The sequence below is a fragment of the Oreochromis aureus genome, linkage group 19 (genome assembly GCF_013358895.1).
Source record: "Oreochromis aureus strain Israel breed Guangdong linkage group 19, ZZ_aureus, whole genome shotgun sequence".
NCBI lineage: Eukaryota > Metazoa > Chordata > Actinopteri > Cichliformes > Cichlidae > Oreochromis > Oreochromis aureus.
Window position 1 is genome coordinate 21,936,164 of NC_052960.1, and position 26,404 is coordinate 21,962,567.

The following is a 26,404-nucleotide window of genomic DNA, read 5'->3' on the forward strand; positions in this document are numbered from 1 at the left end:
CACATGCGACGCGCAACCTACAACAGGCATGCGCCAGATACAACGTTGTTGTGGTCCGTCGACTGCGTGGTAAGTTGGCGTTCATTATGTGACGGTACTTCATGTCAGCCAAGCTGAGTATCTGCGGACTTTCGAGCTTACAGAGTCGGGGGAGCTGAGTGCGGTGAGTGCTGGGCTGGAGCTGCGCGCTGAGCGGATCCACTTCCTCCTCCTGTTTGACGGCTGTGGGTGTGCGGACGGGGAGACTGCCATGTAGCTGAGGCAGAAGAATGAGCAGTCAGCGCACTTCAGCGGATGTGACAGACGAGTACGCGGTTCAGCAGGAAAATGAACTAGAAGCCCTCGCGTCTATTTTTGAAGATGATTTCAAGGATCTGCGGAGCAACGACCCCTGGAAGGTAGATCCACCTTCTATCTGTGTGCAATCCTCCACTTCATGTTAGCGGAATGCAGAGGACTGCCAAGTGTTTACATATACGAGTGTTAACTGGAGTAAACTGCAGTGCAAATCAACGAGGCTCCTTTTGATCTGGTTTTCAGGTTAAAAGGCCACCAGAGGTGTACCTCTGCCTGCAGCCCAATGGGCTAAACAACGGACAGGGGTGTTACGTGAGTGTGGACCTGCATGTCAAATGTCCTCCCACGTATCCGGACGTGTGAGTACAAGCTCCTTTTCTTTGCCAATTCTCCATCATTGTTGCTGCAGTGCAAGGTGTCCATTCACATACTGACCATCTACTACAGGGCAGGTCAAACATAAGGTGCACGGGCCAGAGTTGGGCCTGGCAAATACTCCAGTCTGGCCCACTGGGCAGCTTTGGAAAATGTGAAGGAATGCACAGATCTTGGACTTTTATTTGATAAAGTTCGCAGCTTGCAGAAGAAAGAAAGAAGCTGGCAAAGCTTTGAAGACAGCTCTCTTTTATTTTAATGGTCTCTGTGCAACTCCCACTGAGTAACACGTGTTTACATGGTAACGCTATTGCCACCATGCTCACCCTTATTTATATACTTGAACTTACACTTGCCCTCTTTATTTTTTTTATTATATTTTTCCGCTTCCAGAATTTTTTTTTTCACAATTTAAAATCTCAGACAATGCTTGAACATGAATATCCCCAAAACTATGAAAGATAAAAGCCTTTCTTTCCATAAAGGGACTCAGGATCTGTAATTTGGGACATATGGCTCAAAAATGGCTAGAATATTGACTAAATAGATAAAATATCAACATTAAATATGATTCAAGCAGTCCTGTAAAGTCCCATATTCTTGTACACACTAATAAAAATAATCATCACATTGCAAAAAGACTAGTGACAATCTTTGAAATGGTCCAAAATCCAAATAATGCGAAATAAAACATGTGCAGGACTTTTTAACATTATTGCACATTATCCTGGGAGAGCCTTATGGGTCAGGTTACATTTAAAATGCATTAAGAGGCATTAAAAAGCACAAGTATCGGTTTTAAAAAAAAATCGTACATGCATATAAATATAGCAGAACGGCTGAGAGTTATGAAAAACATAACAGTAGTTCATCTCATAAGTAGGTCACCTTAATGCCATGACTACCACAAGCAGGCAGGGATGCCATATGTAAGAAAGTGCAAAAAAAAAAATAACTGGATGTATTTTTAATTATTACGTCTGACTAACTTGACGTTATTGGGCACTAACAGGCCTCCAGAACTGGAGCTGAAGAATGCCAAAGGCCTTTCAAACGACAACCTCAAAACTCTCCAAGCTCAACTCAACAAACTGGCGGCGGAACAATGCGGAGAGGTGAGGATACACCCGCAGACACACATGCAGTCCCATGTGTGTGTTGAGATTTTCATTAACTTATTTATCTGTGAACTTAGGTGATGATTTACCAGCTAGCGGATCACATTCAGGGTTTCCTGAGCGAGCACAACAGGCCTCCGTCGCGCTCCTTCCACGAAGAAATGCTGAAGAATCAGCGGAGGCAGCAGGAGAAACTAGCGCTGGAGGAGCAGCAGAGAATGGACCAACGACGCAAGCAGGAAGAGGAGATGGTTAGGACAGGAGGAATAACGCTGATTAGGTTTTATCCTAAGATGGGCATTACACTGCAGCCCATCTTAGGATATGCGGTCCGGTCACAAAGGCTACAGGATAGTTTCATGTTATTCATTCACAGCCTTGACCGTCTGTGATTTCTAGAAACAGTTCAGGCTGATGATTCACTCTTTTAATAGCAAAACCGCCAAATTCCAGCTTTCTACTGTTGTTAGTTGGGTATGAAGAAATATTTTTGTAATGATGATAGGGGTACTACTCATCTCATATCTGCTACTCATGCTGTGTCCTTCAATTTTTTTAGGCCAGATATCTGCTACTATGAAGGACTATAATAGGAATACAGCATTTATAAGTTCCTTTCATGGGAGTTTTACCACAAAGTATCTTAAATTGAATTCTTAAATGGAGCAAAATCATTAACACTGACACTTTAAGCTGCAAAAGGTGTATTATGATGGAATTTTCTTATTCCTTTAGGAAAAAGAAATCATGGCTGAAATCCAAAGGAGAGAAGAGGAAAAGCGAGAGGAAAAGAGAAGAAAGGAAATGGCTAAACAGGTGTTCTCGCTGTTTGATTTCTATTTGATTTGATTCACTTGATTTTATTAATCATCAATAAAACCACACGGATTTTATAGATCGCAGTCAACCAGTATAACTAAGCCATCAGTATTGTAAGTGACTCTTTGAATGGCTTTCTATTTGCAGGAGCGACTCGGGAGCATGGAGCATTCGATGTCTGTGATGGGGAAGAGTCCACCCAGCCCAGGAAGCGCAACTCCCGAACTGTTTGAAGCCAAGAAAGCGGCTGGCAATCGCCGTCGGACTACCTCAAATTCCCGCCACAGGTACACGTCCTACATACAGAAAAAGCTTCTCATGTTTAACAAAGTGCAGTAATAATGCTTAGATATGTCTCCTTCACCAGACGGGACACGGTTAATGAGGACAACAATCGCCCGCAGGAGCTTCTTCACTTCAGCAGCAACGTTTTTGGAGAGCTTGCTGTGCACCAAGGGAAAAGCTTAGGTGAGGGCCATCAGAGTAGCGCTGCCAGTCATGTGTCGAAAAACGTAATATGTCTCTTTAAATTTATTTCTTTTTTGGTGTGTTTCCGACAGGTGTAAGTGAACGGTTCGGTCGTAACATTTATTACGGGTTTGAGGTGAACTCTGGCGATTTTGCTGTGATCTATGAGTGGTCGTTGCAGTGGAAGAAAAAGACGAGCAAGTTCTTCACCACCCAGGAGACAGGAAGGATTGAAAACTGTAAAAAACAGGCAAGTAGAGAGAGCGGGGCTTTTTATTATTAAGAATTTGCTGATTAAATCATGCATTTTAACTTTTAAAGCCTTTACGAACATGCATGCTTAAAGCTTGGCACATTTCAACTTGCGTTGTGCAGATCCATGCAGCAGAAAACGAGTTTAACTCCCTGCTGCGGCTGGAGCACCCAAACTTGGTGCAATACTTGGGGCTGAGCGTGGTCGAAAAGGAGGAATGCATCGTGGTTTACATGCTGGTGGAGCACGTGGCCGGGAACAGCTTGAACCAAAGCCTGACCGCCCACGGCCCGGTCCCTCTGGATAAGCTCTGCCACTACACGGCGCAGCTGCTGGCCGCTCTCGACTATCTGCACTCCAACTCCGTGGTCCACAAACAGCTGGGGCCCTCCAGCGTGCTGGTGGACTCCGAGGGGAACATTCGACTGACCGATTACAGTTTATCAAAGAGATTTGCTGACATCTGCAAAGAAGACATTTTCGAACAAGCTCGCGTGCGTTTCTCCGAGGAAACGGCGATGCCAACGAAAACGGGCAAGAAAGGCGACGTGTGGAACCTGGGACTGATGCTGCTGGCTCTGAGTCAAGGGAAGGAAGTGAAGGAGTATCCGGTGACCGTGCCGAGTAGCCTGCCTGCTGATTTTCAGGATTTCCTTCAGAAGTATGTATCGATGAATAATTCCTTATAACGTTGTATATTTATGCAGTTTTACTGTTCATCTCACTACATAACAAACAATTTCTATTTATATTGTTGTCGCCAACTTATAATGCAAATGAACAACATACACACCTGTCTTAGCTGACAGGTGTGACACCCAGTGTGGTCTTCTGCTGCTGTAACCCCTTTCAGAGATGCTCTTCTGCATAAGTTGGTTGTAATAAGTGGTTATTTGAATCACTTTTGCCTTCCTGTCAGCTCGAAACAGTCTGACCATTCTCCTCTGACGTCATCAAGGCATTTTCACACAGAGAACAGCTGCTCTTTGGAAATTTTCTGCCTTTTGGACCATTTTCTGTAAAACCTCGAGTTCTCAGTAGATCAGCAGATTCTGAAATACTCAGAATAATCAGCCCTTCTGGCACAAGAAGCCAATTCAGAGTCACTTAAATCACAATTCTGCTGTTCAGTTTAAACTTAAGCGTGTTATTTTGACCACGTCTGCATGCTGAAATGCATTATTTTACTGTCATAGGATTGGATTGGCTGATTATATAGGTATACCTAAAAGGTGATCATTGAGTGTATGTTGATTTGAAAGTATTAACTTAATAAAGGCGTATAAATCGCTCTCTTATAATATCCCATAATAAAATGTGACTCCACTAAAATGCCTTGTTTTGCTGCGACAAGCCTCCAATTTGTTAGAATATAAAACGAGTAGAGAAGTTGAACAGTTCTTGGATTTAATATCTCGGGGCAATCAGATGTTTGGCACGAAAGATTGCTTAATTTAATTTCTTGATCATAAAAATAGTTACCAGATGCTTTGACTGACTAATCAATCGACTGTTTAAATCATGGGAGCTCAAATTTTGTGTTGCTAAAAAACAAAATGAATAAAAAACAGCGACTGCCTGCAAGGAGAGGAGGAGGACGGGCTATTCCACGCAGTTTGCTGTGGTCTGATTTTCAGTAATGATAAACAGATGTGATTTGTTGTAAATGGGCTAAAACATGCAGAGACACTGATTTGTTCCTTTGGGTCTTGGTGTTTTGCTGTTTGCTTGCATTGCAGCCTGTAGAGTAAGATGCATTGCTGTGCAAAAGTCTTGAGCTCACCTATCATTGCTTTATATTTTGCAAGGAAACATACATGGAAATGCAGTATATGAGGCAAAAACAGAGTTTGTGCAATTCTAATGAGCTTGAAAATCAGTGTTTGGTGTGACCACATTTATTCTTCAACACAGTCTGAACTCTCTTAGGCAGCTTTCTTGTTGTTTCTTTAAATACCCTTCAGGAATAGTTCTCCAGGCTTCTTCAAGGACGTTCAGCGCTCTTCTTTGAATATTATCTGCTTTTTCCACCCATGATCCCACACTGCTGCAATAATGTTGGGGTTTTTAAGCATGCCAATTCTTCTTCTTTCCCCCTCCACTTGTTTCCTCAGATTTGAGGACCGATGCTGAGATACAATTTTTTTTTTAACTAATAGATCTTTGAGAATCACCTTGTTGATGCAAAAATACAGTTTTATGTTTATTTTATATTTTATGCCTGGAAAAACAGTTTCTTTTTTTTTTTTTTTCTTTTGCCAGAGAAATGGGAAGAATGGGAAGTAACAAAGTGGCTAAAGACACAGTTTAAAACTGGTTCTTATGGTGTTAACACTGGCCCATCCCTTGAGTTAGATGCCTGATGCTTGAATGATTCATACGTCAATGTTGAGCAACTTAACAAAATAAACTTTAGAAACAGGGAAGCACATGGACTGGATTTCTAAAACTGATTTATCAGAAAATCAAGAGAACTATTTCTCAAGACCATTTAAAAAAGAAAGAGAAAGAAAAAGTCTGGCTCCTTGGCATGAATCCTTTCCCCCCTTTACACAGTGCAGTATATTTGTGCAACAAACGTGTTCCTGTTCTTTGCATGTGCCAGATATTGCTTAATAGTGGGTCTTATGTGTCTTTTCGTTGTAGGTGTTTATGTCTGAATGATACTGAGCGCTGGACAGCTCAGCAGCTCTTGGACCACTCTTTCCTCAAGCCTTCCTCGCCTAAGCACCTTCCACAGTCCCAGGACAACAGCCCAGAAGGTGACAGTGACACAAATGGAAACACAGATTACAAAAAATGTAGTGAAATCGTTATTCAAATCAGTTACAGTATAAAAGTTAGTGTTGAAAATGTTCGAATAATAAAGATGTAGCAGCTGTAAATTAGTCCAAAAATTAACAATGTTTAATTCTCTTTTTTTTCCTTTTTCCCCTTTTTTTGATTATTATTATTATTATTATTATTATTATTGTTTTTTTATATACTGAGGGAGTGCTTGCATTTAAGGAGCCGTTGACAGTTTTATATTTTTCTTCTTAAAATTGCTCAAGATGTTGATTTGTTTGCCTCTCAGATCTAGCTGTGGACTTTGCGTCATCAGTCATCCCCCGGAGTCACATCCTCAATGCTCCTTTCAGTTCGGTCTTGCAGCACAGGCAGATTTCTCGGTTTGTCTCCGAGTTTGAGGAGCTGCAGCTTCTGGGAAAAGGAGCTTTCGGTGCTGTAATTAAAGTGGGTTGAAATAGTTTACTTGCCCTGTGTGAACTTTCTCGCTAGTTTTATCTAGCAGTAAAGTTTTTGTCTTTTGTGTTTTGCTCACATCCAGGTTCAGAACAAACTGGACGGTTGTTACTACGCGGTGAAGCGCATCCAGGTGAACCCAGCCAGTAAGCAGTTCCGACGGATCAAAGGCGAGGTGACGCTGCTGTCGCGGCTGAACCACGAGAATATCGTCCGTTATTACAACGCGTGGATCGAGAGGCACGAATTGCCCGCCACAGGCGTGCTGAGCAACACCGACAGCTCCGAGCCGGTGAGCTCAGCCGACAAGGCGCCACAGCGCAAAAATGCACCGCAGCGCCTCAACGAGCTCGGCCTGCCTGACGACGTGGAGGACATCGCTCCGCCTCCCGCCCTGTCAAGCTCAGTCGAGTGGTCCACCTCCATTGAGAGGTCCTCCAGCGCAAGGTGCAGCGGGCGCCAGTCCAGTGATGATGAGGATGATGACGACGACGATGATGAAGATGATGAAGAAGATGTCTTTGGTGCCTCTTTTTTGTACGTTTTTTTAAATATTTTTCCTCCACAGGACGACTTACTCCTGCTCGAACTGTTCATGCATCACGTTATTTTTCTTTTTTTTCCCACTCAGGCCATCAAATAATGACTCAAGGAGTGACATCATTTTTGATAATGGAGATGAAAGCATGGACGAGATGTCAAAGGTTCGAATATTTTCACTTCATTTATTAGTTTTGTTGGGTTTGTTAGCGTTTGGCGTGGTGCACCAACCAGCTGGTGTTTCCTCCCACAGGTAGAGCCAAGCAAAAGGCCAGTGTCCGACACAACGGAGAGCACGGAGTCAGATCGACACCTCATTACGGCACATTACCTGTACATACAAGTAAGCTTCCCCCACGTGCTTCACTTTTACCAACAAAGATCTCTGTTGTACGTCTAATCCGTGGTTTCTGTTCCTGACAGATGGAATACTGTGAAAAGAGCACTTTACGAGACACAATAGATCAAGGCCTGCATCAGGATCAGAATCGGTTATGGAGGCTTTTCAGGGAGATACTGGACGGCCTTGCTTACATCCACGAGCAGGTACGGAGCGGCTGTACTGATTGAACCGAGTATAACTGTGACTAAAGCCAAGATTTGGATATCTTATGTTCACCCTTTGTTCTAGGGCATGATTCACAGGGACCTGAAGCCTGTCAACATCTTCCTCGACTCACAGGACCACGTGAAAATTGGCGACTTTGGCCTGGCTACAGATCATCCCGCTAACGTGGTATGCATTATTACAGTGTGGTGTGTAGCTTTCAGTTTCACTCTGCTGACAGGCGGCGCTGATTTCATCTCATTGTTTTGATTAATGTGTAAAACTCCTCGTGAAGCTCTTATAACTTGTTAAAGCAACTGTTTATCTCTCAAAGGCTGCTGGGAAATTTGAGGTGGAGGAGAGCAGCTCTGCGGTGATGGCCAAACTGGACCCAACAGGTGCACGAGAGTTTGAAAACAGAGTTTCTCATAACACCTTTGATAGCCGTGCAATAATATTCCTGTTGAACTGGAGCTCTATATTGATTTTGCATCACTGTCTCCAGGTAACATGACAGGGATGGTCGGTACTGCCCTGTACGTCAGTCCGGAAGTTCAGGGAAATACAAAAGCCACATACAACCAAGTAGGAATTTAAAAATTCACTTATTTTTCTGGATACATGAGAATGAAAAGTTGCTTTATCTAAACTTGTTATATGAGAACGTCTCGAGTTTTAAAGAACTTTTTATCCATGTTGCTGTCTGCAGAAGGTTGACCTGTTTAGCTTGGGCATAATCCTCTTTGAGATGTCCTACCGGCCGATGACCACCGGGGCTGAGCGCATCACTGTCCTGAGTCAGCTACGTGAGGTGTGTTTATGTCAGAGACTGAGAGCAGGGTGGGGGTGTTTTTGCACCTGGTGCCTTACTTACATGATATTTTTTTTCCCTTCATATTTACAGGAACCCATCATCTTCCCAGAGGACTTTACTTTACGAGAGCAAGGAACACAGGTGAGGGTGACTGTTGCACAGCACTTTCTTCTCCTTGTATAAATCTCTGTCTAACAGTGGTCTGTTTCTCTCTGCCTTTTTCTTTACGTCTACCAGAAGAGGGTGATCGAGTGGCTGCTGAAGCACGACCCGGCTCTTCGGCCGACTGCCCAGGAGCTGCTAAAGAGCGAACTTCTGCCTCCTCCCCAGATGGAGGAGTCGGAGTTGCACGAAGTGCTGCAGCATACCATGGCCAATATCAACGGCAAATCCTACCGCACCATGGTGGCCCAGCTGTTCGCCCAGAACACCTCACCTGTCATGGATTACGCTTATGATATAGACCTCTACAAGGTGAGCAGCTGATTGAGCTGACCAAGCGTTTGCCAGTGGATTGTGGTTTATTTTATTTTTACTGTAGTAATTCCTATTCAAAGCCCAGCTGAGTTGAAAGTTGATATTAGGCAAATAGAAGGTCACTGACCTGCTGTTCAAGTGCTCTATTGGTGAAGAGTGCCCAATCAGAAGAAAGCTGGATTAAAGGGAGTGGTAAGGGAGGTAAAGTAAACTTGTTTTAGATAGTGGAGTAAGTGAAGTGCTGCACCAAGGACAAATAGCAGGATTAGCAGAGGGGTTGTTCATCATTTTCAGCTGCTTTTATTTTTCTTAATAACAGGTGCGCTACAGGGACGACAGTGAGACAAGCCCCACTGACATTTTTTCACTAGTTTTGCATTTAGCTAGGGCAAAGTCAGGAAACTTCTGGTTAGCCCTTGCCCTATTATTACCAGTGATGGGAATAACGGTGTTACAAGTAACGGCGTTACTTTTTTCAGTAACGAGTAATCGAACTAATTACTATTCCTATCGTCACAACGCCGTTACCGTTACTAACGGTCGCATTACTAATTTTCAACAAACAGACGGTTGAAGCTGTGTTCAGCTTACCGCATCTTATATCAGTTGCACGCAAGTAGCTGTAAGTAATCTGGGCACTGCAGCTTTAAGCAGCTGCGCGCTCCTGTGGGCGGCAATCACTGTCTGACAGACGATCACTTTTTAGCACAACACCTGGAGCTCAGGGGGCAAAACAGTCACATGAGTGCTGCTGTTTGACTGAGGAAGAATAAAGGAGTCGTGGTAAGCCAATCACATGACCACTTCATGATGACAAAGCAACAAGGTGATATATACCAGTTTTTAAATTGTGTCGATAGGCCACGTAAAACCAGAGTCATGATAAACAATATATACGTGGTGTTTTTTGCTCAATAGTTTCGTCACGTTTACTGTCTTTGGTTGTTTAGGAAGAGGGGGAAGTTTAGGAGTGAGAGAGAGAGAGAAAGAGAGAGAGAGCAAGTGTTGAGATGTGAGAGATTTGTTACATTCAGCGTGTTTGGAGTGTGTAGTTAGTGTGTTGTCTTGTGTAGTTAGTGTGTAGTGTTGTGGATAGTTTTGTGTTGTATGTCAGAACAATGAGGCGACTGCTGTCTCCAGGTATCAGGCTGAGATGTTCTCCTTTATAGAGGACAGAAATAATTTTTTTGGAGCGGCACAAATAATTTGTGTGGCATTTTACTGAATGCAGAACAGTTGATGGTTCTGTAAATAGTTTGAAATGGTTATAAAAAAAGGGTAAAAGGTAAATGGCTGCAAATAACTTTGTTGTTTGCAAAACTTGTGCATAGGATTTTAAAATTGACACTTTATATTTGGATTTAAAGTTATGAAATATGATTCAATAAACATGTTTGTGGTTGTTACAGTAAAAAATATAACTTTTTCTACTCGGATTTTATGTTTTTTGTCTGATTTTAGATGAATTGTGTTAATGCTGTATGTCAAAATGAAAACATAACTGTAAGTTCAGACATGTGAGGTTGTGCTGAAAAGAATGAGACCAAACAAGGCAAAGTAAATAGTTTTTAAAGGTGAAATGTGGAGGGAAAATCAAAAGTAGTCAAAAATGGCCAATTATAACCCCAGAGGGTTAAACTATTTTTTTTTTAAGTAACGCAATAGTTACTTTTCAAGTAATTAATTACTTTTAGAATCTTGTAACTCAGTTACTAACTCAGTTACTTTTTTTGAAGAAGTAACTATAATTAATTACTTTTTCAAAGTAACTTGCCCAACACTGGTTATTACATATACTATATGTAATAACTTATCCTCTCCCAGTCATCTGCCCTTCTGTCCACCATCACCCTCCCTGTCACCCACCTGTGCTGCTCTTTTTCTCTGGTTGTTTGGTAGGAGGCGCTAAAGTGACTCTTGTCATGTTGAAGGTTGCCGATGCCTAGGCTAGGATCAGTGTCACTACTAGTAGCATGACGTGATGTCTGGACCCTACAGAGGTTGTACAGGTGCTCCAACTCCTCCAGAACGGCACATCAATATGTGGCGATGGCAGAAGGTTTGCTGTTTCTTCCAGCACAGTCTCAAGAGCATGGAGGAGATTCCAGTAGACGGACAGTTACTCTAGGAGAGCAGGACAGGGCTGTAGAAGGTCCTTAACTCATCACCATAAAAAGCTTATCTGGATGAAATCCATGGACCATTGTCAGACCCTGCGCTGGTGCAGTGGCTCCTGGGTTCTTCCTAGTACACGACAATACCCAGCATCATATGACGAGAGTATGCAGGCATTTCCCAGAGGATGAAGGAATTGATAACATCGCTGGGTCACCACGCTCATATAATCTAAATGCAATAACGCACCTCTGGGACGTTTATGTTTCAGTCCAACCAACGCCACCAGGTTGCACCTCAGGCCTAGAGCTCAGTTATGCCCATATGTCATCTCATTAGGAGCATGCCTCAGTGTTGTCAGGCATAAGCACACATGGTCCATGCATGCTAAGTGCCATTTTGAATTGCTGCAGTTACATTTCAGCAAAAATGGGCTAGCTTGCTGGATAATTTTTCACTTTGATTTTAGGCGTGTCATTGAATTCAGCCCACTGCAAGTTGATCATATTTATTTCTTACCCGGTCCATATCAGTGTAGACAGCTGGCATGTTTTCCCCATTGAGATTTGATGTGTTTTTAAAGTGTTCCTTTAATTTTTTGATTCGTTTTTATAAGAGATATACATAGCGAAGTCCAAGAGTATGGATTATTAAATAATGTAATTGCAAACCTGTGCTTTTTCAGGTCACAATTCATACTATCGGTTATGTTTAAATTGTAAGGAGTGCTTAAATGGAAGAAAATCTGCTGCTTCCCTTCTCTACCTCTAGGTGGCACTGTAGGCAAAGGAATAGCTGCACTCTTTCTTTCTAAGCTGGCTCTCTCATCTGGTCTATCACAGATGAGCACAAGGCCTGTTAGTGCTTAGTCCATGTCTCCTGATCCCTGACAGAGGCTGTTTGTTTGCTCTCCCTTCAGGGCAGCTTCAGCTTCAACAATGCCAAATTGCAGCAGCATGTGTACGAAAGCATCACCAGGATCTTCAAGAAGCACGGTGAGTGCACCGTGTCTGTCGAGTGCGTGCATGTGAACGCGAGCCTTTGTTGACACTACATGCACTCCTGACCTGCTGTAAGACCTTTTTAAAGACCCCAACATCTGCACCAGTGAGAGGCAGCTAAACAATAAGCGTACTGTTGGGCGGCACAGATTCTGTGCATGTGCGAGTGTTGTTTTTGGGCACGTTGCTGATGATGTCCAGCTGTACTTGTTTGTTTATGCGCAGTTTGTCTGTTCACATGCATCGGTTATCATAGGGTCAGGGTCACTGTGTTTTACGAAGATGGAGCAGTAATGTGTTTGATTTCAGGTGCCGTGCGTGTTCAGACCCCGCTGTTCCTCCCCAGGAACAGGAAGTTGTACGATGGCAGTGAGCTGGCCTGCTTCATGGACCATAGTGGAATGCTGGTTACGCTGCCCTATGACCTTCGCGTGAGTTTAACACACACACACAGAGCCTGGTTTACATGTCCACACATGCACACAGAGCGCCAATTATAAAACTATTTACATAGGAACATGCAAACACACACACAGTGTGAGGCTACAATCAGCAGCCGCCTTAAGATCCCGCTGCCTCAGGAAACCCTGAGGACCAAATGCTTGTTTCCACACATTGATTGATTACAGCCTGGTATGCACAGACTTCACTGTCTTTATACAAGTGCACCCAATGTCTCAACTCTTGTTTTTGTTTTTTTTCTTCTTCCGCTTTAGATCGCGTTTGCAAGATTCATCGCTCGCAACAATGTAACACATCTGAAAAGGTAAAGTTTATATTGAGAAGTCATTTTGACCATTTGTGTGTGCACACAAGTAATTATAATGATGCCCATTTATGAGGTAAATCTTTTCATTTAAAATGTTCTTAAAAAATATTTTATAGAAAATTTGAACACAAAAACAAACTTAATTTGTGTTTTAATGTGTTTAAAGAAAATTATGTGCATTTGTGTCTGCAATCAATACTTTATGAAGAAAGTAATGGGAAGAAATTGTATCTTAGGGTTAAACAAAATTTTCCTCTGAAAACAGGTACAAGAATGCACAGTGTTCCTTTTTATTGGTCGAGTTATGTTATTTCTCATTACCTCGGTAAACCTTTAACCTCTCCACTTTATAGCTGAAAGTAATGAAGCTTGTGGCTGTGCTCACGGGTCGTGTTAACACCTGAAGCATCTACCGAGTAGGTTTTTGTGTATCTGTTGAAAAAGCCTGTTTTCATACTGGACGTGTGTTTCTCTTCATCTCTCTTAAGGTACAGCATTGAACGAGTGTTTCGGCCCAAGAAGCTGGACCGCGCACACCCGAGGGAGCTCCTCGAGTGCGCCTTTGACATCATCACTCCTGTTAGCAACAGCCTGCTCCCTGAGGCAGAGATCATTTACACCATCTCTGAAATAATCCAGGAGTTCCCCGTGCTGCAGGTTACACGCACAAGCTGCTCGTTTTGTTTTTTATTTTTATGTTTTTAATCAGACTGTTGGGTCAGATCCACGATTCTTAATTATTTTTCTGACAGATGCCGTTAGCAAAACCTAACCAGTTGGGGATTTTTTGTTGGTCCCCCCTTACTTCCCACTCACATTCCTAACATTCCAAAGTATGTGTAAGCCTGACAGATTTACACTGTATTTATTGTTTATCTAGTAAATCTGTTATGCACCGCTCTGTCAACTTCCTTCCCTCCCTTCCAGTACAATCCATTTCCTGTCCCGATTCATTCCATTGCTGCGTCAGTGGCAATACTCTTCGCATGCTTCGTGAAGCCAGTCCAACTTTGTGTCTGGCCTCGTAGGTCTTGTTTCTGATCCTCTCCATCGCCGGCTCTTTGTGTAAAAGCTTTTAGGAATCTGTGAGTCAGAAAGAATGAAAGGGGAGCCGGACGAGCGGGTCATTATTCATAACGGTGCTCATTGTGAAGCAGTGCTTTAAATTTGACTGTAATTGTGTCTGAGAATGTTGAAGGTGTGTTTGTGACTGCAGGAAAGGAACTACAACATCTACCTAAACCACACCAGCTTGTTTAAGGCCGTCCTGCTGCACAGCGGCGTCCCGGAGGACAAACTGAGCCAAGCCTCTAACATACTGTGTGACCTTATGGTCAGTCCGGGTTACACATTGCACGTGTGTTATTGATATGCTTCTTTGAGCAGATGCAGTCAGTAAGGCAGTAGTGACATTTTTATCGTCTCTTTTTCTTTCTTTTTTTGCTGCATCTGCTCCAGAGTGAGAAACTCACCAAACGTGAAGCAGAGGCAAAGTTCTGCAACTTTTCACTGTCAGCCAACTGTGTGAGTGTCCACCTGGTGCATGAACCTTCTGTAAAAATATTCAGCACACTTGTAGCACATGTGAGAAGTTTGCATTCAAGGCTTTGTGCCAGACTGGCTCTCTAAGGTATGGTTGCAGCCTTTCAGCAGCTGTATTTGAACTCACATGGTGATCCTGTTCTGAACCTGAGCTTGTAGTTTTGCTGTCTACCAAACTGCTACTGAAAACTGGAAAGAGAGCTTTCTGGCAGAAAGTCACGGAGGGAAACTTCTCTGGTAAGCTCATGCTCAGTCACACTGACATCTCTCCTCACCGCTCGCTTTCAGTTGCAGACTCTGTACAAGTACATAGAACAGAAGGGGAATCTGCAGGACCTGGTGCCGCTGCTGTCATCACTTACCAAGCAAAAAACTGCCGTTACCCAGCTGGCCAAGCAGGGTCTCAAGGACCTGGAGGAGCTCACTGTGCTTCTGCCCAAACTTGGAGTTAAACTGATGGTGATACGGATTCTGGAGGATAAGGAAACACCTGCTGTGTCTGCTTTACTTTGTTTAGCTTTTTTAAAATAAAGCTGTATCTCCTTTATAGGTGGTGATCAACTTAGGCTTAGTGTACAAAGTGCAACACCACTCAGGAGTCATCTTCCAGTTTGTGGCTTTCATCAGGAAGCGCAGACGAACCGTACCAGATATTCTGGCAGCTGGAGGACGCTACGACCACTTGGTAGGCTTTACAGTCATTCCACAAAGTAAAGCCAGGCCACGACTAATACTAATCACTGTTTATTATCAGCTGTTTATTTGAAAAATATGGGCCTAAATCATGCAGTTTGCTCCCTGCCTTTCTAGATCCTGGAATTTCGTGGACCGGTTTCCACAGGTCCCGTCCCCAGCGCAGTGGGGGCCAGTGTCGCCGTGGACAAAGTCTGCGCCGCTATAGCCAGCATGGAGGAGCCAGTGAGAGACACAGACACACGCTTGAATCTGACATTGCTAATTATTATAATGAAGGAGCAGCAGATGGTTTCATATTTAATGATGGCTTTATAGAGCAGTCGGGCTGCCACACAGCTACTTTTAGAAACCTGTTAATAACTATGATCACCGCTGCTCCTGACTCCACGGAGTTATTTTTGGAGGTGCATCATTTTCTATATTTTAGATGGAGATTGTGAAATGATGTGCCCCGAAAGCTTCGTGCACATAAACACCTGGAATGACTCCTTTGCTGAACACATAATGCTTTAACTGCAGCTCCCTGCTTCTATAATATTAGACTAAATCCTTTTGCACGTAGTTGCTATGCGCGACCGTATTTGTTTGTCTTCGTATCAGCCAACAGTGAGCTCCTACGATGTGCTGGTGGTCCCTGTGGGCTATTCTTCGATGTCCAAAGCCATCAGGGTTGTTCAGAAATTGTGGAGCACCGGCATCGCTGCAGACATCAACTATGATGTGTCACAGGTTAGTCGTCTTTAACTGGTTCCACTCATAAAAACCAGAACAAACCAGTTTTTGATTTAAAGGTGAACCCCGAGACCCCCCCATGTAGTGTAGTAATCTCATCCCTCCTATAGAGGGCAACACTTGACTTCCATTTTAAAGGAAAAACCCTCACTTGTTACCAGCAGCCTTAGTGTGACAGCAAGTAGTAAAAATGGTAAATACGCCACAGAATGAGCTTTGTGGCTGCTTTTCAAAGAGCATTACTGGCCATACTGGGGCAATATAATGGGGCAATTTCTACAAAAAAAGACAACATATGTTAAACACACTTCTTATAAAGTCTTTTGATGAGATCTTGTAAGCAGTTTGAGAGCTGTGATTGGATGATAGCCGAGTTGACATAAACCCCCTCGAAGTGAAGCCGTCCAAAACTTTGCGCTACCACGGCTCCGTCACATTCTTCACGATAATGTGACCAACTGATCTCAGTCCCCTTTGTGCACGTTTGCATAAACGGCCTCTCCGGCATAGCTCTGTGCCCACATTTTAATGCCCCTCCTGTTTTTTCCTGCTCTGCTCTTTATAACCTATTGTTGTCTTAACTTTCCACTGCTGTGGCGAGTGACTGTTTGCTTTATAGCGGCTTTCATTGTCTTGTGTATCGACACAGGACACAAGCGATTGGCCCCTCTGTTTCCTTAAAAGCAATTAGGAAAAGTTGAGTTTGGATGAAAGCCAAATTATCAAGCGTGTTTTTGTAGATTATGTAAAAGTTTGAGCAAAAGTTTTGAGCCACGTCGATCTGTGTTACCTGTTTCTGTGTTCACACTGATCTATGAATCGTTCAAGCAGAAAAAGACGCCTAACTAAAGGGATGAACCAGTGTTGTCTACGCACATAACATGTAATTTAGCAAAGAACCAATTTGAAATTGTATCTTTAGACGCTGTCACAGAAACACATAATTTCTTTGTTTTTCTGTAGCTAATCTATGAAAAACTGGCATTAAATAGTATTTTTTTTACCAAAAAGGTGAATCATTCAGAGCTGTTAGCTGAAAACTTGACATATGTGAGCAGTGTGTCTTTAAAACAGATTTGAGGAAACTCAATACACAATAGTTTTTAGGGCCTGTCTATCTTCAGCAGATGAACAGTCTCAAAACCATGTGCTTGTATGGAGGAGATCAGGAGAGAGCACGGCGGAGGCTCTGTCATGGCTCGGGGCTGAGTTTTGGGGGTTTTGCAGAACAGTACAGTCACATTTTGATCCACTATTGCAGTTCCATCTGTAAAGCATCTAATTGGTAACAGCTTCAGTTTTTCAATAATGACAATTATCCCAAACTCACTGCAGTAAAAGCATACATGGAGAGAAAAACACACAAAGGAACACTGTGAGTCATGGATTGGCTTCCCCAGAACCCCGACCTCAATGTTACTGAAGCAGTGTGTGATCATCTTAAAAGATAATGAAATAAAAGTCAGCCAACTTTTAAAGAAGAGCTTTGAATGTCCTTCAAGAAGCCTGGAGAAGTTTGAAGACTACTTAAAGAAATGATGAGAAGCTTTTCTAAGAGAGTTCAGGCTGTGTTGATGAATAAAGATGCTCACACCAATTTTCTAGCTCACCAGAATTGTACAAACTCTTGTTTTTACCTTTTATATGTTGTATTTCCATGTATGCTTTAATTAATCAATGCACCAATATATAAAGAGTTAGACGTGGCTTAGACTTGAGCACAGCAGGTAGGTTTGGACCAGAGGAGACCTCGTCCAAACCAGCTCGGCTGTCATTCCCGCTCACTAGGCTTTTGTTAGCACTGTTCCCATGCCGGCCTCTTAACAGAGCTTAATTCATCCTCTGGAGACGGTTCCACTCTTTTAGTTTTTATTAGACAAATATGGAAACCCCTTCCACAGGCAGGCAGCCAAGTAGTGGAGCTGCCCATCTGGTTCCAGGCAATAACTTACCTTTGACATAATTTGATCTGTCGGTGTGAAAGTTGTAAGAAAAAGGGAAGTGTAAACGCTCGTGTGATGACAAGGGAAAGTGACGCGCATAAACATACACTTGTGGTGCGCTGGGGCTTTGTTCTGCACCGCTGCCGGTTCGTTTAGCAGAGGAGCCAAAACTAAAGTTAATCAGAATGAATTAGGTCGACACGAATCACAAACATACATGTTCACTGTTACGGTTGAATGGATTACCTGGATGCACATCAAAGCTCATGGCCACTCTTCCAGTTCTAAGTGAAACTCCAATGAACGAGTGCCACAATTTTTAAGCCTCAGCTTAGTGTTCAGTGGTAACTCAAGCATACTTTTCTCCCTTTGTTTCAGAAACTAGATCAGTCAGGGTTGAAGTTGGCAACCGTGACGCTGTAATTATGTAATTACTGTATGTTTCCAAGCCTAATTTGTGATTCTTAAGTAATTAATGAAAGAAAAGCTTGTTCTCAGAAAATTATGCCTCAAACAAGCCAACATCTTCAGCATGCTGCTTCATTGGTCAACATATGTGTTTGATTATGTTTGACCATTATCATCATAAAGGCTTAATGGAGTCTAGCTTAGCTATGCGTTTAAATTTCAGCTTGTGTGTTGAGAATGATTATTATTGTCTTTCTGTGTGTTTGTAGTCTCAGGACACACTGCTGGAACACTGCAAGCTAGGCGGCATCACATGCATGGCCCTCGTCTCTGACAAAGAGGGATCCTATGTGAAGGTAAGCACCATCTGTGCACCATCCAAACACATCAACATCCACTTCCCAGCAACAGACTCAGAATGAAATGCTGTAGAAACCTGCCGGTAGCATTGCGGGTTGTGTCGTTTCCCCAGATCTGTTGCTAGGACAGAGTTGTGGGGAGGTTGGTGTTAAAGTCATCTTCTGTCCTCCAGGTAAAATGCTTTGAGAAAGACAGACAGTCGGAGAAACGGATTCTCGAGTCTGACTTGGTGGATCACATCATTCAGAAATGTCGGTACAAATTCCTCGATGAGAGAAACATCAGGTAAAAAAAAAAGGTTTTGGTTTAACGCGTCGCTCAGATGTGTGTGAATGATGCAGAGGGGTTAAAAAAATGTCTTCCTTGTTCTTCAGCAGAGAAATCTCTGAAAGCACGACTCTACAGAACCCCAAAGGATCACTGCTCACCAGCACAGGTACCATGCTCAGCTTATTCTGATGATACTAACTCTCATAGGCTGTAACATCACACGGCATGAAAGCATCACACTCGTGTTTCACACACTTGTGATTCGACTCTAACAAATCGCTTTCCTGTGGTAAAAATGTGTAATTTAGACAGAATTTCAAAGTATTTCTTATGATGTTGGATTTCCTTTTTGCTGTTTACCTGATTTACACAAAGTGAGAAATGGTGCGCTCAGTTGTTAACGGTCACACCCTTCTGGCACAAACACGCTCTAATTAAACTGAACAGCAGTTGAAACCAGAGCTTTTTTTTGTATTTGTGCGATTAAATACTCGATTTTGGACATTTAAAAACATTTACAGTAGGATAAAATGATTCATTTGTCCCATTTACTGTCCTCTGATTCCAGGGTCTTCAGAGCAGCATGGAAGCAGCACCCCCATAAACATGAATGTGAGCCTCATCAGCCCGGAGAAAGTTTCTGCCAGCGCCAGACGACGCTACGAGACTCAGGTTTGCGATCTTTGTAACCGCGTCTCCAGCATTTCTCCAGAGCTGTGGTTCTCAGCATTAATGACTTCAAACCTCTAAAATGGATTTCCAGGAAATTCGCTGCTGTTTTTGTTTCCTATTTTTCTTTGTATCCATCTGCCTTAAACGTTCCTGTGGTTATCCTTAAGAATATGCTGTTTGTAACATGACACCAAGACAAGTTTTCGCTTGTGAAGATGATTTATATTTGTAACCATGTCATTTTTAAACGGGTCTCTCTCCGTCTCCTCTCATTTCAGATCCAAACCAGATTACAGAACCTGGGTAGCAATTTGCAGAACAAGAGCAATGACATTGAGGTTCTTGCTGTAAGTCATTTGTGTGTTTATGTCCCTCCATCCCCCATTTCTAACCTACTTGCCCCCCTGTCCAACCTTATCTGTTGAATTCATGTGTGAAATCGTAGGGGAAGGAAATAGTTTTGATAGCTAAAACAACAAACATCTAAGGATCTGCCCTTTTATAGTTGCTTTTTAGATGCCCTGCTGGAAGTAAGATCGCTGCGAATAAATTCCAGTTGCCTATCGAACAACAAACGCTAAACAGAAAGCAGCTAACGTGGCATTTCCAGGGGACATAAATGGGCGCTGGCGTTTGTTTCCAGTTGCGCTGTCCATTTGTGGCCACATATTCTCAAAGTACACTCACCCCTCTTGTCTTATTTACCATCTCGCTCCATGTTCCAAATGTATTTATCATCCCTGTTGGAATCTGGACTGTATAAACACTGCAGTGTCATTGAAACGTAACAAGTGCAATCATCTTGATGCCAGTAAGCAGTTACACAGGCCTCTGAGTCTCGGGTGTTGCGTGTCAGCAGCCTGCTTTTCTATCACTCAGGCTGATATGCAATGCTGATGCTACAGATGAACCTGGAGAGTAATTAGCCTTTTGCTGTAAAATAGAAACTGGGGTGCTTTCATTCCTGCTGATATCACTGTGAAAATGTATTATGTAATTTTATGATGTTAGTGCTGACTCAATTGCTGATGTTGGGGGAAGGGAATTATATAACGTACAGTTCTGTATTTTGCTACAAAATTGCTTAAAAATATGTAAGATGTGGTGTTGAATTTTTCGACTGTGAGGCAAGGCTTTATTGTGTAACCGTACTTGTTTTTGTATCCCGCAGGTGGACCTTCAGAAGGAAACGCTGATCAACTTCCTCTCTCTGGAGGTTGGTTCCCTACTATAGCTTCATCAAGAACACAGCCGAGTTAATAAAAGGCAACATCACACTGAAAGGGTGGGAGGAAGGGGAGGGGGGAGTGGAAAGAACGGCCAATAAAGGTCAAGTTCCTAGACAGGAAGACGGGATCCCGTTGCCTTCCTTTACAGTCTGATGAGGAACGCTACAGTTTTCCAAAAGCCGGGGAGACCTGTGAGACTCGAACTTGGCAGGCCTTTTACGAGGCTCACACATGTGACAGACGTACCAAAACGCACTCTGAGGAGGTGTTAATATTCACATTCCAAACTTCTTACCAAGATCTTGCTATAAAATCCCAGCTTCCCTTTAAGGAAAGTGAAAAAAAAGACTAATTATATTGTGAAGAAACTTGAAGAAAGCTGGAAAATGCTCTTAAGACTGTAGTTATATAAGCTAAAGCCTCCACTCCATAAATGAATGGGCCACCTATGTAGTTGTCCCTTTGCAGCACACATGTGTCATTGACAGCGCATTGAGTTTATAAAACTTGTGGCAATGCACAGTATGTAACAGCCACGCTGGCAGAAAGGGCCCGTTTTAAATAGGTGAAATTACCTCAAGGCACAAAGAGATTTCTAAACCAGCTGCATTGCTCTGTTACACTTGACAAGCAGGTATATTCTTCAAAACTGAAGATGGGGAAAGAGGGAAAAAAGCCTTTGATTCCTCTGATATGCTGTCTGTTTTTTGACTCTGAAGTCTGTTAACAAACACGAGGCCTGTGAGCCGTTTGGCTGGTCTTTCTTTACAGCTTCGGATATTAAATCTCATCTGTTGATGGTTTTGTTTGGGGTAGCGAGCTTGTATGAAACATTTTTTTTCCCTTTCCCTCCAGTTTGATAGTGAAGAGCAGTTCAACAACAGCGTGAAGACGTTGCTGTCTCGTCTGCCCAAGCAGCGCTACCTGAAGGCCATCTGTGATGAGATCCACCACTTCAAGATTACAAAAAGGTGCAGTGGTGTTAAATTGTGCATCATATTAGTTTAGTGTGTTAGCATTCACAGCTAGCTAAACTCTGGCTCAGGAGTTTGGTTTCACTTTGAAATGTGTTTGTTTTTTAAAGAAAAGCACATTTTATCAATATAATGTAACATTAAATTGAACAAAAACACTACAAAATACTTTATTTGTGATTCTTAAGTCTAGACTGTATATAAAAGATGGAAGCAGACACTCTGCAGCCCTGCTGACAGGGTGTGGTCCCTCTGTTCATTGTAGGGAAATGATCCTCATGTGTGGCCTCAGTTAACACACTTTCCTCATGAGGTTACGTTCTCAGGTTTGAGGTTTTATCGAATGCTGTATTTAGTTTTATTGCTACCATATGAGCATGCAGTGTTCCCTGGTTTGCCAGGTCCACCCCATTACTTGTTACGTCTGGTTTTAAAACGCCAAGATGTGACTCAGCTCAAGGCTTCACAGTCAGAGCTTACTCGGTGAAGTCTCTTTGGCCATGTCCATCTTTTATATACAGTCTCTGTAGACATACAGAGGCCAGTTTACAGTATTAAATTTACAGATAAATTCTTTGTCCCCATGCCATATCATGTTAACAAATCCCAGTTTATATCACATATAACAACTTTTTACATTAAGCTGCATCCACTCTGGTGGCAGTACTGGATGCCCATACATTGTAGACTCAAAGGTTGGCACTCATCGACATCGCTTCTCTAGTTTTGTTGATATAATTCATGAATGATAGACATTTGTTTCACTTCCTTAAGTCGGCACTATATTTGCGCCTCTTCTAGTCCGCCATGGTGCAAGTGACTTAAATTTTATCATCGCACGGTTAGCATGAGCGTGCTTTCCTGTCTTTTGTCTGTTGAAAATTTATAGTACAATGCACCATCCTGCGTATGTGCCCCAGGCAGCGAACTTCAAAGAAGTATAACCGGAATACTTTTCGGCCGTCAGGTCTCCATGTGTCCGTGCCCTCGCAGGAGCATAATCTAGGCTTTACTCAGTAGCTCTCGGAGTTTTTTAAAGTCTCTCATAACTAAAACCTCTTGCTAGTCATTTTTAGTCCAGCCATTTTTTCTTAACTGAAACCTGATGCAGACAGTGAAACGCATTAAAGACTTGTTTTTTTTTTCGGGCAGCTGCTTTGCAATACTTCAACCAAGCCCACACACTCCAGGTGTAACAGTGACTGCCAGTACAACAAAAGGAGTCTTCAGACAGATAACTACCGCCTAGAAGAACGTTAAATCCTCAGCTCATCCCATTTCCTGACATAAAATTTGGAGAAGGATTTGCAATATTTGGTCTTACGTCTGGCTCTTGGCACCCCAATAGACTGACAAGGGGCGAGTCAGCTCCATCCATTTCCATGGTGTAGATGGAAAAGTTTAAATTCCCATATTCCCAAACGTAATTTCCCGCCCAAGTTCCAGGGTAAATCCTGTGTTTGAGCTTCTAGTGTTGTGAGTGCCCAAAGCCTGCGATGGGATCCAGCGGATTTTCTCTTTCATGAATGAGATGGCAGCAAGAAAAATCAAAACCTCTCATTCTGGCTTCCTCTTCGTCTCTCCAGAACAGTTGGTTTTAATTTCCTGTCTGTGCTGTGTGAGTTGCCATTAAGGGGGGAAAAAGGCTTTCCTGATAAATGAGCGTCGCAGAGGCAGCAATGGATGGAGTCGGCATGTGTTTTTATTCTTTTGTTTAGTGGTTTTCATTGAATGTGGGGCACAGGCAACCGAGGCAAGATGAGTAGGATGAAGGACTCATGCAGCAGTTAAGTAGCTGTAGCAGGACCTGAAGTTACACCTTATTATTAGTTATTCCTTCTTTATTCAACTGAATCCAGAGAAATCTTGAGGTTAGACGTTCACTTACTTTTTTTAATCAGCACTTTAAGCAACATGAGACATTCATCTACTTAGTTTACTAGTTTAGTCTTGTTGTGTTTGTATATATTTGTGAGTTAGATGGAGATCAAACAAAGCTTTTTCCCACCACTGTGTATTTTTACCCTGTTCCCCATCTTAGGCTTTTAAAATGCCAACATCGGCTAATTATTGTTAAACACAAAGCGCAGCTGCGTCTGCTTCAGATATATTTCTATAAACCAAAGGATAGATGCACTGAATTTCATCATTATGGGTCTTACTTTAGTTCCTGTGAATGCTTGTATCAAGTTTGACTCACTTTGAGGCCATTCTCTCATCTCAAAGCTGAGTCGATCTTTTGGTAGTGTTATCCCAAGAGCGAGCTGAATGGCAGCTTCATGTTTTTAAAAGCCACAGTCACTCTAAATACTTTTGGAGGATCTGGAGTTGACCAGATCTAGAAGAAGACTTTATCAGGTTTCTCTTAAATATGTTATAGCCCCAAACCATTTATTAACTTGAAAACTATAAGTAATACTTTTAATTCAATTCTAGATTTTACTGGAAGCCAGTCAGGAAACTGAGAATTAGTGATGTAACGCTCTCACCTTAGTTTTTGTTAATGCCGCTGTTAGAATTTGAACTGTAGCTGTCTAATAATATTTTAGACCAGTGAGGAACTCAGAAAATATAACAGCATGAATAAGCCTCTTTAGATCCTGCTTTGACATATAAATCTCTAACTTTTGCTGTATTTCTGAGATGCTTTAATTTAATTACAGTAAAACTAAGGTCATCCAGAATTAGAGCAAGATTTTCCTCACAGTCTTTAGTGTCCTAGATTCCATTTAGGCACTAAGGTGGCACTGTGTGTCTTTGTTTCCAAATAGGACCGTCTCAGTCCTGCTTCTGTTTAACTGAAGGAAATGTTGTTGCATCTAGCTATGCACTTGGCACAAACATGATGAATGATTTGTTTTTGTTTTTTAAGAGAGCTAAGTAAATATGTGTATCATCTGCATAGCTCTGATAAGCCACCTTGTATCAATGAAAGATTTGACATAGAGGAAGCATGCACAGCAGTGAATGTCAACCTGAGGGCCACATCTGGCCTGCCAGAGGTTTCCATTTGGCCTCCAGAATATTACTGAATTCAGGAATAGCCTGGGAGTGTTGAGCTTTCAGAGCAAATGAATTGTTGCAAATGAGGCACTGGATCCATATTTACTACTCTACTGTTCATTAAAGCTGCAGATTTCTGCCTCAACTCTCCACTTAAGGCTCTTTGAGAGTGGAACTTTTTCATGTTCAGTCCTGCCATGGACTCCACACACTTCAACACTACATGTGTCATTGATGGATAGCTTGACAGCCTTACAATATGAAGCCTAAAACATCACAGTCGCCCTCTATTGGCTTTACAGTACAGGTAATTTGAGTCTGTTAACACTGACGAATTCAAAGGAGTGGGATAGATTTGGAAATTTCTAGAAAACATCCTGGCTGAATCATGTTGTCTGGATTTGGAGACATTCCAGTTCAAATTTCTTCCAAACCCAAGACAGCCGTGGTCAAGAGTGACGATGTCCATGCGATCCGTAGACCTTAAGGGAATTACTTAAAATTCCATACTAATATTTACGTTAATTCAAGAATCTTCTGATTAGAATTTAAAGGTCAAGTTTCCAGTGACCTTATGTCCTTATGGGAATTGCTTTAAATTTGATACAAACATTCACAGTGACTAACAGGTGACCTGATTTGATGGTTGACCATAACTGTAGAATTCGGATGCCAATTCTGACAACATTTCACAAAATGTTTATGGGATTTCATTCAGAAAAGGTCAAAGGCCGTTATTGAACTCCATGACCTGGGAGCATATTTCATGTTTGGTTGGTTGGATACTTAGCTGAAGCATACTTCTGTTAATGTTTTTTTGAAATCTCACAGCAAACAAATCTTCTCTTTCAGGGTGGCTATGGTGATCTTGTACAGCTATAAAGACGACTACTACAAGATTCTTCTGTGAAAGCCAAGGGATTGCACTTGCCTGGGAGATATTCCACTTTGCTTCAGGCAGCGGACTCCCAGAGACTGTTTTTATCCTTGGACCAACAAAATCTGCTTAGAACATTGACGCTTTCCAATTGGAAGGTGCGAGTCCCAAAGATACAAGTGAATTTCTTTTACTGTGGTGAATGGTAAACCAGTTATCTGACCCAATCTCTCCCAACGTTCCCAAAACCCTTCAGTGTTTCGTGGTCCTCAACAAAGGTTGACAAGAGGTTCACTGGACTTTATTGCCTTAATAGAACTAGAGAATTTAAGAGAAAGGGCTTTTTACTGAATGTGTCATGAGTACAGATAAATTTCTTCTTAGCAACAGGATGCATAGTGTGAATAAATATTTTTCCCCACATGCTGTGACCTGTGTGTGTTTATTTGAATACTGATGGGCATCTAACGCCAAAGGATGCTGATGAATAAATATTTGAAATGTCTAGTACTGTGCAAAACTCTTGATCCACACCCCAGTTATGCTTCATTTAAAAAATGGAGGGAAATATGCAAGTGAAGCAATTTGTTGAAACATGCATAGAAATAATGCATAGAAATGCATCCAAGGCAAAAACACAATAAGGTTGAAAGACAATATTCGACGTGACCGCCTTTTATTCTTCAGCACAGCCTGAACTCTCTTAGGCAGCTTTCTTGTAATTTCTTTAAGTAGTCTACAGGAATAGTTCTCCAGGCTTCCTAAAGGACATTCAAAGCGCTTCTTTGAATGTTGACTACCATCTCTTTTTACACTGCTTCAATAACGTTGAGGTCCAGGCTCTGGGGAGGCCAGTCCATGA

General features: G+C 42.3%; 1 protein-coding gene across 4 annotated transcripts; it reads left to right on the forward strand.

Moving 5' to 3' along the window:
* eif2ak4 (eukaryotic translation initiation factor 2 alpha kinase 4) lies at window positions 1–25,965 on the forward strand. Of its 4 annotated transcripts, none has more exons than XM_039603274.1 (40): window positions 1–69; window positions 137–398; window positions 541–656; window positions 1,685–1,787; window positions 1,868–2,041; window positions 2,526–2,606; window positions 2,757–2,896; window positions 2,977–3,077; window positions 3,170–3,327; window positions 3,453–3,991; window positions 5,977–6,092; window positions 6,407–6,564; window positions 6,659–7,110; window positions 7,205–7,277; window positions 7,367–7,456; window positions 7,537–7,659; window positions 7,745–7,849; window positions 7,995–8,058; window positions 8,166–8,245; window positions 8,370–8,471; window positions 8,565–8,615; window positions 8,712–8,948; window positions 11,986–12,061; window positions 12,377–12,498; window positions 12,784–12,833; window positions 13,325–13,493; window positions 14,053–14,169; window positions 14,295–14,360; window positions 14,667–14,837; window positions 14,929–15,063; window positions 15,189–15,296; window positions 15,675–15,803; window positions 18,427–18,513; window positions 18,690–18,802; window positions 18,892–18,953; window positions 19,356–19,459; window positions 19,738–19,806; window positions 20,631–20,675; window positions 21,544–21,659; window positions 25,518–25,965. In XM_039603274.1, exons 2-40 carry the CDS (start codon window positions 270–272, stop codon window positions 25,573–25,575), a joined length of 4,989 nt encoding a protein of 1,662 aa, XP_039459208.1. In that variant the 5' UTR covers window positions 1–69; window positions 137–269; the 3' UTR covers window positions 25,576–25,965. The 4 variants fall into 4 exon arrangements, with proteins under 4 accessions (XP_039459208.1, XP_039459210.1, XP_039459211.1 ...); XM_039603276.1 differs by having other exon boundaries at window positions 5–69; window positions 144–398; XM_039603277.1 differs by having other exon boundaries at window positions 20–398; window positions 18,895–18,953.
* Window positions 25,966–26,404: the final 439 nt, after the last annotated feature.